Source organism: Oreochromis aureus, linkage group 13 (assembly GCF_013358895.1).
Source record: "Oreochromis aureus strain Israel breed Guangdong linkage group 13, ZZ_aureus, whole genome shotgun sequence".
NCBI classification, from domain to species: Eukaryota; Metazoa; Chordata; class Actinopteri; order Cichliformes; family Cichlidae; genus Oreochromis; species Oreochromis aureus.
In genome coordinates this window covers 10,301,041-10,313,280 of record NC_052954.1, presented here as the reverse complement: position 1 = coordinate 10,313,280, position 12,240 = coordinate 10,301,041, and the positions used below count along the sequence as shown (strand labels likewise).

At 42.4% G+C, this 12,240-nt stretch overlaps 1 protein-coding gene across 1 annotated transcript in view; it reads left to right on the top strand.

Moving 5' to 3' along the window:
• Nucleotides 1–12,240, top strand: part of cdh23 (cadherin-related 23) — a 189,346-nt gene that overhangs the window by 129,236 nt on the left and 47,870 nt on the right. The window contains exons 14-21 of the mRNA XM_039621895.1: nt 2,155–2,219; nt 3,044–3,281; nt 5,805–5,910; nt 6,059–6,186; nt 9,175–9,247; nt 10,170–10,286; nt 10,760–10,872; nt 11,061–11,168. Coding sequence (XP_039477829.1) covers nt 2,155–2,219; nt 3,044–3,281; nt 5,805–5,910; nt 6,059–6,186; nt 9,175–9,247; nt 10,170–10,286; nt 10,760–10,872; nt 11,061–11,168 — 948 coding nt within the window. The remainder of the gene's footprint in view (nt 1–2,154; nt 2,220–3,043; nt 3,282–5,804; nt 5,911–6,058; nt 6,187–9,174; nt 9,248–10,169; nt 10,287–10,759; nt 10,873–11,060; nt 11,169–12,240) is intronic.

The following is a 12,240-nucleotide window of genomic DNA, read 5'->3' as shown; positions in this document are numbered from 1 at the left end:
ACTTTAAATGGTGGTTGTAATTGTCTGCTAGGATTTTAGTCACATTAGTAAGGCACATTGCCCAGCTTTATTTCCATGTCATTTCTTTCCTCATTAAGTCCTACGCTCACTCTCCCCCTGTGCACCCCACCTCAACTTTTCTATCACCTCCAACTCACTGACTAAGAAAGAAGTTTAAGCTGCCATGGCAACGAGGGGCAAATGCATAATACCCTGGTGTCAAGGATTCCAATTCCCAAGATGTTAAGTGACTGCAAAATCCCTCCGCCAACCAGTCTCTACTGTCCATCTGCTGAGGGCCTTCTGTGGCTAAAGTTGAAAGTCTTTGACATACAGTTGGCAAAGTGACTGGGCCATGGCGATTGTTTGGCTGAAGAAAGGAAGCATGCTGTCTGTAGGTCTGTCTGTCTGTCGTAGCGAGAGCAGTTCGGCTGTAGCGGCAGAAGCAACATTAGCTCCCAGGCTGGGCTCGGGCTCCTGTCACTGCCTCGATAGCTGTCACGCTAACACCCCTGCCACTATCATTGGAGCACTTATGGGCCTGTCACTCACCTGGGAGCAAAGGGAGGGAGGGAGGCACCAAGGACCAAGGGTGTGCTAAGGGAGATACGTGCAGGGGATGGGAGAACGTGGAAAGGCGCTCGGATGCAGAAAGGAAAGTGAGGAAAAGACACAAGGAAAAAGGGGAAGATAGTGGAGGAGAAGGGATGGGCTGGAATGCAAAGACGGAGGGTGGGGGCAGCCAGCTGAGCGGCATTAAATGATGAAGTCATTGAGACTCAATGGATGAAAACTCAAAGGTTAATATTACAACCTGACTGGATTTCCAAACACTCCGTTTGTATTTAGCAAGCCGCTCTCTACTTGTTCAGCAGGATGTGCTCCATTACACTTGACAACTGAGAAGGGGCCATTCGGACATTAAAAAGAAACATCGATTTGCCATCCAGGACAATGTACTCGAAGCTCTGTGAAATTACAAGCTTCAGCTAAACAGCATAGGGTAATTTTTAGAAGGAAGTGGAAAACACATTGATAGCTGCAGCTATCCGCGCTCACAAGGACATGTCACAGCCGCGTTCCAGAAAAAAAAGGCAGGCACTCTGGACACACACGTGTACGCAGAGGTCCACATAATAAGGTCGGTATCGGGGCATCACTGAATCACAGAGACCAGCACTGTGGTTGACAGAGCAGGCTGCAGACACGTTTGAGTCTGGCCCTTCAACTGACTGTAGAGGCACTCAAGTGAAACTCTATTACAACACCCTCTCCAGCCGCGATCCATCAGCACCAACACAACACCCCGTGTACACACGCCAGTTCACGTGTACACAAGCAGGCGTGTGTGTTTGTGTGTGTGTTTGCACAGACAGATCGCTTTAATGTGGCATTTCATTAAGCACAAGATTTCTAGAAGTGTTGCTCTTTCTATGGTATTTCTTCTGACACCCCTTTTATCTGCAAAACTTATGACAGCAATTGTTGTTGCTTTTAAGGCAACTGCGGGTCATGCGGGTGAGGAAAATGTATCACTCCTCCCATCAGACTTAATCCAATCAACACCTTTGGAGCGTGAAGCATGGCTTCCATGTTTTATCATAGAGTCATAGACAGCTGTTAGAGTGAGAAATTTAGGAAAAGGAGCAAAGTGCACTCATGACAAGTGAGCTTATGCTGCCCCACACTTCAGCACAGACAGGCACAAATGTATGCAGAGGAATAGCATAACAGATACATTGTCTCGAATGGGATGAATATGTCATGGCTGGTTTGTGAGAAAAAATGATTACAATGTGTCTTTGCTATCATCTCACAAAACTTCAACAATAACTTCCTTTCCTAATTGTTTGTGCTGTAGCCTTTTCCAAGGCTACAGCACAGAAAATCAAGGTACACAGACACATGGCACAAAACTTTTTTTTTCACATGAAAATAGTTTAGCCAAATGATGCTTGAAATTGAAAGTGACTCAAAAGTTAAAGTGGATGAGAAGCAAAACAAAAAAAAAAGTCGGGATGAAAATCAAAATCGACAAACGACAGGAACTGAACATACTATAAAACTTTACTGGGAAGCAAATAAACAAAATTAAACATGATTTTAAATGTGTGTGTGTCTTCTTTTTGTTTTTTGGGTTTTTTGCCCGTCTAGGCCACAGACGGAGATGCAGGCACTTTTGGGATTGTGCGGTACTACTTCACTGATGAGCCAGACCAGTAAGACACAGCTACACACATACACTCACTTACACATAGTCAATCAGTCCACACACACACGCGCGCGCGCATTAATTTTTCATTTATTTGGCCCCTTGTTAACAATTGTACCACACTGTTTCTGGCACACAGCATCACCAGAGACAGCTGAGCTACAACAATGTCTGGCGCTTATCTCAACGTCTGCTCTCTTCAGGCCACAAATACACCGAATCGCACACCTAGAAAAACAAACACTCACATAATTCACTCATTAATTATCACCAGTGTTTTAAAAGACCATCATTAGTGTGGCTTCCTATAATATGTATATTTTTCTGTCTTTAACAAATTTATTTATTTAATATTTAATTATTTATTTAACATAATATGGTGTCTTATAGGGGACCTCCCTGCATATAACTCTGTATTATATATATTTGAGTGGCTTTGCATGACAGTTTAAAATCTGTCTTTAGCTACCTTTTCCATCTCTTAAGCCAGCTTTCTCCTGATTGGCTCCCTTTCACAAACAAAAGATTTGGGTGCCAGTTGCATGGGACTTCTGGGCTCTCACCCAGAGCTGTGTCATTTTCTAACTACTGTCTGGATTTCTAGTTTCATAGGGGGTGCTTGCCAGAATTAATTGGCCCCTTTGGAGCTGTAGTCCAAAGATGTAAATTTCCTGTGGTAGAGAGTGGTCCGTGGGATAGTGTTGGGGGTTTCTGTGCTTACAGCCAGAGCTAACCATATTAATCTTATGAAATAAAGTTAGTGCGGTGCACTTGTAGTCACAGGAAGGAAAAAAAAAAGGGCCTCTAACCTCACTTGTTTTTCTCTCGCAGGTTTTCAATTGACGAAGAGACAGGCTGGGTCGTTCTGCAGGCCAGCCTTGACTATGAGTTAATGCGCCGCTTCACGCTGACTGTGCTGGCGAAGGACGGCGGTGGGGAGGAGACCACGGGGAGGGTCCGAGTCAACGTACTAGACGTCAATGACAACGCGCCACTCTTCCAAAAGGAGGCGTATGTGGGCTCGCTGCGAGAGAACGAACAGGCTGTCCAGTCAGTGGCACGAATCAGGGTGATTATAAAGGCATAAGGTCGAAGAAGCACCTACACACAAAAGGCGGTGGAGTTTTAAAAGCATGCTTACTGTACAATATGGCAAAATTACGCGCTCTTTACAAGACTGTGTCGTAAAAGTGTCCTGTTTATAGCTGCTGTAAAATACCCCATAAACATACACCTGTGACCATCGCGGGTTTTAAATATTAACACTCGAGACTAAAATCAACATCCATAATGGTATTGAAGTGCCGCATAGCAACAGTTTGTTTGGTTGCAATAAACAAACTACACTGTAAGATAAAAAATAATGTTTATTTATTCCATCCATCCATCCATCCATTCGCTTCCGCTTATCCTTTTCAGGGTCGCGGGGGGCGCTGGAGCCTATCCCAGCTGTCATAGGGCGAGAGGCAGGGTACACCCTGGACAGGTCGCCAGTCTGTCGCAGGGCCAACACATAGGGACAGACAACCATTCGCACTCACATTCACTCGCACATTCACACCTAGTGGCAATTTGGATTATCCAATTAACCTATCCCCACAAGTTGCATGTCTTTGGACGGTGGGAGGAAGCCGGAGTACCCGGAGGGAACCCACGCAAACACGGGGAGAACATGCAAACTCCACACAGGAAGACCCCGGCCTGATGGTGGAATTGAACTCAGGACCTTCTTGCTGTGCGGCAACAGTGCTAACCACCGTGCCACCGTGCTGCCCTGTTTATTTATTATTGATTTGAAATGAAATTATTCCACACACTGAGCACTGAGACAGAATATTTCCTTGTGTTCTCTTGCACTTATTTGGTACATTCACATAAAATCTACACCCTGCTATACAGAATCTCACTCAAACCCCAGCACAATTCTGACTCCCAAGCCTTTTGGCTTGGCTGCCCTTCTCGTCTTTCTTCTGTGTTCCTTCTCTGTTACTGTAATCACGCAGTAATATGTTTGTCTGCACTGTATCCAAAAAGAACAGGTCAGCTTGCTGTGTTGGCCATCAGTCACTGCCACACATAAGGCAGAGGTGCGCAGGCACAGTGGTAACCAATGGGTCAGCGTTTGCTTTGATTGCACCCACAAGAGAAAGACTATTACATCCCTTGTGGCTTTACGCTGCCACGGTTACACTATGGCAGTTTGCCTTTTGCATTGTGGGAACCGAGCTGATGGCCGGGCTCAGTGCTTTGGCTCGCTGTGTTTGATTAGTCTGAGCTAACCTTAAACGCTGCTGATATTAATACGCCGCCTCAGGAGGAAGGGGAGGGAGGGAGCCGGTCGCATAATTGTGTGTGTGTCAGCAGTATGCCCTGGAACCTCTTGTGCACACACAAATAAATGTACGCACACACAGAGTACTCCGGGAAAAAAGGGAGGGATGGAGGAAACGAAAGAACGCTGAAATAGAAGGAGAGGGTGTTTTGAGAGACAAAGCAAAGAGAGGCTCTTGTGTTGTTTGCTTTTTGCCTTGGAGATTTGTGCCTCCTACCACTGCGCTTATGCTTTCTAGCTAAATCTTTTTTCATTTTCTCAACACTCCTTATTCCTTTGCTTCCTTAGCCGCTCATCTATTTGATTTGCTGCCCCCAACTCCTCTTACCTTTGAGTGGTAATGCAAAACTATTTGTCAGAATTTGATAGAGGAAGATGGTCTGGAAGAGAAAGCCGCAGCTTAGGAAGTTGTGGGGGAAGAAAGGTATTGCTTACTCAACACTCTGGCGTTAAATCAAAGAGGAGAGATTTGTGTTATGGAGAGAAACAAGTGAGTGTTTTTGACAGCCTGTCCAGCCTCTAATGATGCCAGTGAGGGCCCAGTAGACTCCCCTCACAGCCGGAGGACTCGTGTTTAAGTTCCTGCCAACTCGAGAATAATGAGGGGGTGTCATCATTGTTGTTGTTGTTGTTGTGGATTAGACCTGCAAAGTATGGTTTCATCTGTCCTCTGCCTGCTTGGCTTGTCTAGGCTCGGTTGGTGTTCATCCAGTATTGACGCCTGCGCCACTAATAGCCAGAATCAGCTTTAATCTGTCCAATAACATAGCGACGCTGACTGACACTTTCCTGGCTGCACATATACACTCAGACTCAAAAACACCCATGCTGTGCAGACATATAGTCATAAATATTATCACTGTCTAATGCAACATCTGTCCCATCGCACTCTGCGAGACTTTGCCTGTCGATAGCTTCTTTTGCACTCCCTCTTCAAGGTGGGAAAACCCCACCATTATTACACCTCACTGCTTTATATAAAAGGTAAAAAGGCAAAATAAGAGTGCTTTGACATACCGGCCTAAAGCCGGCAGTGGAGGTGGTAATCTACTGTATGCATGTGTAAAAAGCAGATCCAGAAAGCTGAAGCTTTTGTGCAGAAGGCACACCTTTGATTCCGCTAAGCCAGCATGCTATCACACTCTTCCAGCATTACGTCTGCCACCATCAAGACACACTGGGTGTGTAAAGAGGCCTACTGAGCCACATGTTAAAGTCACTAACATCGTCTGCTCTCGCACACCTTCTGCCCAATCACAGGCTACGGATGAAGATTCTCCTCCCAACAACGTCTTGACATATACCATCATTTCAGTGTCGGCCTTCCCTGATTACTTCCGTATCATCATGGTGGAAGGCTATGCAGGTACGCAGATGTGGTTGAGTTTAAGAGTGTGTGCGTTAAGCTAAAAAGGATTGTTTATACGTAAATTTTTGCTTGGATTATTTGGGATTATAATAATTATTTGACCAGCAATTTTACTTAGATGTGATGTTTGTGCGCCTTCCTCCAGTGATCAGTGTCATCAGACCTCTGGACTATGAGATGGTTCCCAAGGGCATGATCTATCTGACAGTGATGGCCAAAGATGGGGGAAATCCAGCCCTCAACAGCACTGTTCCTGTTACGGTGGAGGTGATCGTAAGTATAACCCTGCAACATACACACAACAGCAACAACTTAATGACACACAGCCACAACTGAAGGTTCGAGTATCAGTTCCTCCTGCAGTTTTTGCTGACAGCTGTCAACAAATGCAGACACAGAGCAGTATTTTGCGAGTACACAGCTTTTGACTTGGTTTAATCTTCAGTATGTTTTCCACCTGCATAACCCAAATATAAACATGACAAGTATGCAGCCTTATTCAAGCTGTGAACGTTTTCTACCATCCGATGCTTTGTACATTCTCTCAGATGAAGACTAATGACCTTAAGCAACAACTGTCACGTCTTGCTATGTACTGTCCATCGGCATATAGCAGCTTTTATAAAGTCTTGCCTTATGTGTAAAAATGTTATGGACCTCACATTATCACCAAGGGGATGGCAGCTTTTCCCGGGATGTCAAAGACATTTGAATGCTGTTTTTCCAAAGTTATTTACAGCAAACCCGCAAGCAGATGTGATTTGAAGTTTAATTGTTCTGGGTTCAGGGGTTTGTTAGTTGTTCCAGGAAATAAAACCTGAAAGGTAGGTCTCAGAGGACTCAAACAGTTCAGTGTAACTAGAGTGCTTGCACAGAGGTCACTGAGGTTAGTAATGCTAAATCTATCAGAGAAAACGTGCATTTCCCCATTACCATTGAGCAGCATGCTTAAGCGGCTGGCACTTTTAGGATTATAAAAACGACTTTAAAAAAGTTACTAGTACCCTAATGGCCTTCAACCTCTGATTTCTTTCTTAAGATTAGCTGATGTGCAACCTGTAATTCATTAAGACTTAAAGATGCCCATTTATTGATTGCTAAGACTTACATAATGTGTTGTCAGTAAATGTTAATGCATCTTTAATAATATAAAAACTGATAATTAATTAATTAAACTTTATTTGCAACTAATACCCCACAAAGTAAATAACTTCATTATAGTAACTATTTTAATCAAAGCTGAGATTCTTTCTAATTCTTCAGGCAGCATTGAATGACAGACCCTGTGACAGAAATCCTTACAGTCTCCCCACTTTTAAGACACTTTTGCCAAACCCTTTAAAAATTAGGAAAGAAGCCAACAGAGCTCTTATATCATATGTAGTGAATGAACACAGAGCTTCCTTATACAAATCCACATTGCACTTTGTGACAGGTGTCACCAGCCTCATCTGGTGGATTGTTTCATATGTTTCTGACTTACATATTGCTTTCAGTATTCCTTCACTGTTTACCTTTTCAATCCTTTTAACCCGTGTCTCACTGCAACTTTGTTTGCAGCTTTATCGCAGTCTGTGCAGCTATCTGAGCTTCCAGTTCGCTTGTCAGTCTTATCAGTAAATGTCTTATTTTGAGGCACTAGAAAAAGTCACAGCTGTCTACTCGCACCCGCACTGCATCACAGATGTTTTAATATATTAAAGGGTGGAGGAAAGAAAACACTCTGCATGAGCTTCTGGGTTCTGATCCTACAAGATAGTGCTTCAGAGCTTTTGATGCATGTTTCCCTGCAAATGTGTACATGAAGAATTCTCTTTTGTTTCGTGGGACAGACCGTATTGTGATGCTATGCACGGGCAGTTTTCACCTATATGGTTTCATTTCATGATGCTTTTGGGTTTTTTAGTTATCTTTGAACCATGTTTGAATGCTGATGTGTATGGAGGTTGTTCAAATGTCCTAATTAAAGGCACTAATGACATCATGCTTGCACGTTCAAGACGACTCGCGTTGGAACTGTGGTCACAGAAAGCTGTCTAATATGTGTCCAAATTCTCACATTAATCAGGGTGCGGGTGTAATATCGTATTTTTTGTTGACTTAAAAAAGGATGAATATTGACCTTTGCTAAGGTGCAATAAATACAGCTGTAAAAATATAACGAGCAACCCAGCACTAATAAACAGTCTCTCTGCTGGTTCTTAAACTCATTTCCCACGATAGCCATCAATTATACATGAAACCTTTTGTTCATAATAGGAAAAAAAATGGCGTTAGAATGGATGAATCCAATTGGAATATTCTTTGATATGCACGGACAGTAATCATATCTGTATACATCCTACAAGAGGGAGAAATATTGTGTAAACCAACTGGGAGAGATGTGCCAAATTCATTATACTCTCTCTCTCCCTCTCTCTCTCTCTTGCTGTCCTCCACAGTGTCGTGACTCACACCACAGGGGTTTATCAGTGGCTGGCAGCATCACATACACACAATGCTTTGCGCCAGTGTAGCACAGAGCCCAGATAGATAATAGTGCCAGTGACTGTTGTTAAAGTGTTAACATTTCTCAGCGGCTCACACAGTGGGGAAACTCTCCGTGAATAGCCACACAACTGGATGTGTTGGTGTGAAATAGTCTAATTCAGCGAGTGGGAGGTTGTGAGGAAATGTAAATACTCTTGCAAAGTCTGTTTTTCAGCCGAAGCTGTTGCACGCTGTAGATTCCTATCAGTACACAGGACTTGATTACTCTTTTGCTTCAGGCAGTGCCATTAGTAGTAATAATAATAATGTTTCTAACTATTTTCTCATATATTGCTGCAACAGTGTCTTCTTTTTTAATATCTACCTCAGCTTGAGCATCAATCCACTTATTGTCCAGCCTACTTTTTTTTTTCTCCTAAAGCCACAAAACACATAACATTGCATTAACTGGTGGGATAGTTAATGTAGTAGCTTCAAAATAGTTTCTGACTGGACAGCGAAAACAGCAGCCAGCATGACAAAGTGTTTGAAGTCATAAAATAATATATTATAGGGTCTTTCAGCTCAGTAGCCATCTTCAAAGAGATTCCACCAGCACTGATGCTATTAAAAACGTTTGTGCTTCTCACTGTCTTAATTCCCAAATTTGCTAATCTCAGTGTTAATGTGTGACGACGGTTTCAGCAACTCTTCTTTTTTAAGCAACATTAGCATTTTCTCATTGTTTAGCACATTGACTCAAGCTGTTGTTGATGTTTGTACCTCCCCCAGGATGAAAATGACAACCCACCCGAGTTCAGCAAGCAGTCCTACATCATCAAAATCCCCGAGAACATTATCGCCGGTGAGTCATTTCATACGTTTGGGGTTACAGTTTAGTTGCTAGAATACATTTTTCTGGTCGGCGCAGCCAACACAGCACTTAAACACTCCAGACAAACACCATGTGTTGCACATACAGTCACCACTCACTCGAATTGCCTTACTATTAGGATATACAACAAATGGCTCTGCTTTCTTGGGACTGTGTTTCCTTTTTTTTTTTCTTTTTTTAAATGTTTTATTTTATTTCCATCCTCTGGCCTGCACTGTCTTATTTGTTTTGATTTTGCATAATGTTTTAAAATTCTCAGTCAGAATAGGATATTGACTATTCAAGGGTATTCACTGGATGCTATATTCATTCTCATGCATGCATTCAAAGGACTCTTTCATCCCAGACAATAGATTAGTTTCCAGTCGCTAGAGGGAAATGAGATATTTGACCGCCTTGTTCTCTGTCTCGAGTTCTGCCAGATCCTGGCCAGTTTTTATTCCTCGGACCCGATTTTGAAGGAGCGCATAGCTGAGCTGCTTGGGCCGGGGCTCGAGGTTTAGGAGACTATGTCTAAAGTGTTTGGCCCTGAGCTGAAGGCCCGAGGCTTGGGATGGAAGGCTGAGCTCAGGGCTAACCCTGCGGCTCTGGCTAGCCTCTCATCCCCTCTGCCTGCCAGGGTATTGATCAAGTCTGTGCCAAGTATGGGCTGTGCCAAACAAGCTGATAATCCACTAATCCATAAACCCACTCACTGTCATGCCATCAGTTGAGTTGTGGATGGGGGCGGTGAAGACATTAGCTCTGTGTTTGCCATTTCAGTCTGTCTCTGCTGCTCGTCTATCCCTGCCTTCTTTCCTTTGTCCTAGACTTCACATGTTTTCTCCATGATGCTGTCTCTCACTTCAGTGAGTTGTAACTTTCTTTATATCTAACCCCACCCCCCCTGCAGGGGCTACTGTGCTGCTTGTGAATGCTACTGATTTGGACGCCTCGCGGGAGTTTGGCCAGGCCTCACTCATCTACTCCCTGGAGGGCTCCTCTCAGTTCCGTCTCAACTCACGCTCAGGTACGTGTGTGTGCATGTTGTGTCTTTGTACCAGGGACGTGTGTGAATTTTTTTTGAAATCTGTAAATGTAAGTCTATTTTGTTTGATTTTAAAACTGATTTTAGATTTGACATGCTGGAAGTGACGGCTTATTTAAATCTGTGTATGCCCAACCTTTTGTGCTTTTTTTGGTTACTTTGCTTCTGTGCACTTTGTGACTGGCTTGCACCCCGTGTCCACAGCGATCCTCATCAAAAGACAAAGAAATCTTTTTTTTTTACTACTCTACAAACTTCTTAAAGTACCTTTAATAAGAACAAATAAAACAAAATGAATACATATAAAATATAATACTGTTTGCTTAAGTAAATACTGCCCAGAGAGTGAGCTGTCTCTGCGGGGGTTTGCGCTCTCTGAGTCTTTGCTGTTGTTGTTCTTGTTGTTTTCTTTTTCCTTTCTTGGCACTTTTGATCTGATACCATGTGTGTTTCAGGAGAGATTACTACCACAGCACTGCTTGACCGTGAACTGAAGTCAGAGTACATCCTGATAGTCAGAGCAGTGGATGGAGGCGTGGGCCCACAGCAGAAGACTGGGATTGCCACGGTAACTATTTTATATCACTCATCAACCAATAATTTGACCTCAATAAATTCTGCTTCATCAGATGCTCCATAGCATGTTTTTTTTCTGTAGTATAAAAGCTATGAGGTTCTAGTAATCGGACTTGGCTCATCATATTGTATCAGTATGGTCAGTTAATGAAAATAATTTCCCTCTCCCACTGAATTTAGGTGAACATCACCATCCTGGACATCAACGACAATGCCCCCATGTGGCGAGACGAGCCATATAATGCCAACGTAGTTGAGATGAGTCCTATCAACACTGATGTCATCTCTGTGAGTGTATCTAGCCCAACTTGTAACTTGACTCATTAGGTGGTCTTACTAATAGTAAAATGGGCACACTGTAATATTAATACAAAAACTGCATGTTTATTATCTCCACCATGGCGGTTATGTTGTTACTAGCATTTGCACACATGTGTGTCATTCTGTCTGTAAACACAATTACATCAATTCTGATATTTTAGGGGTGTAGAGTGGGGTTGTGACCTCTGACCTCTCCTTCATGGTGATTGAAGGAGAGTTATTATAGAGCTTTTTAAAATAACACTAGGTTTTCAGACTGTTGGCACTTTTTGACTAATATGATGGCGACTTTTTTTATGAACATTACAGTAAGAAATTTTAACCATTTGAATACATGTACAATGTTTTTGAATATTTTTTTAGTTTTTTTCAAAAAAAATAATGTACTAGAGCCACAAAAAAAACACTCGAAATTATGTCAAGAATATTAAAAGGGGGCAAAAGCCCGAACTTTGCACATGTTGGGACTGCAATACAAACTTCATAAAGTGCATGTAAAAAGAGAAACAAACAAAGAAAAGCACAATGGATTTATACAAAACACAAGATATTACCTTATTACCTGTTACCTTAAAAGTCAATACTGTGGTCTTGGAGTAGTTTCGTGTAGGACGGGTAGTAAATGAATTTAGAAGTAAGTTATTGAATTTTTTATATCTTTTGATTGGTGCACTGGTGTCATTTGATTCTTTTTTTTTCCTTTTTTGATTCAGTATTTTGCAGCTTAATTTGATTAATCTGATTTTGAAAACATATGCCAAAGATGTGTTTTTAATTAAGAAAAAAATACTCAGTATCAGACACAGGGTGATCAAAGTGTGAAGATTGAATCATCCATTTTTTTCTGCTTTAACTGAAGAACAACATTTGAAATATAGACCTGCATACATACTCCGCTATCGATGGACAAATGGCCGTCATGCATAGGTCATCACAAAGTAAACTCCTCTATTAGCCCAAACTCTCATTGTCCTGCTGGTGTCTTTGGCAATGTGTTGTTGTTAATTAAGCCCTGATTGTCCATTAATTAAAGAGGCGT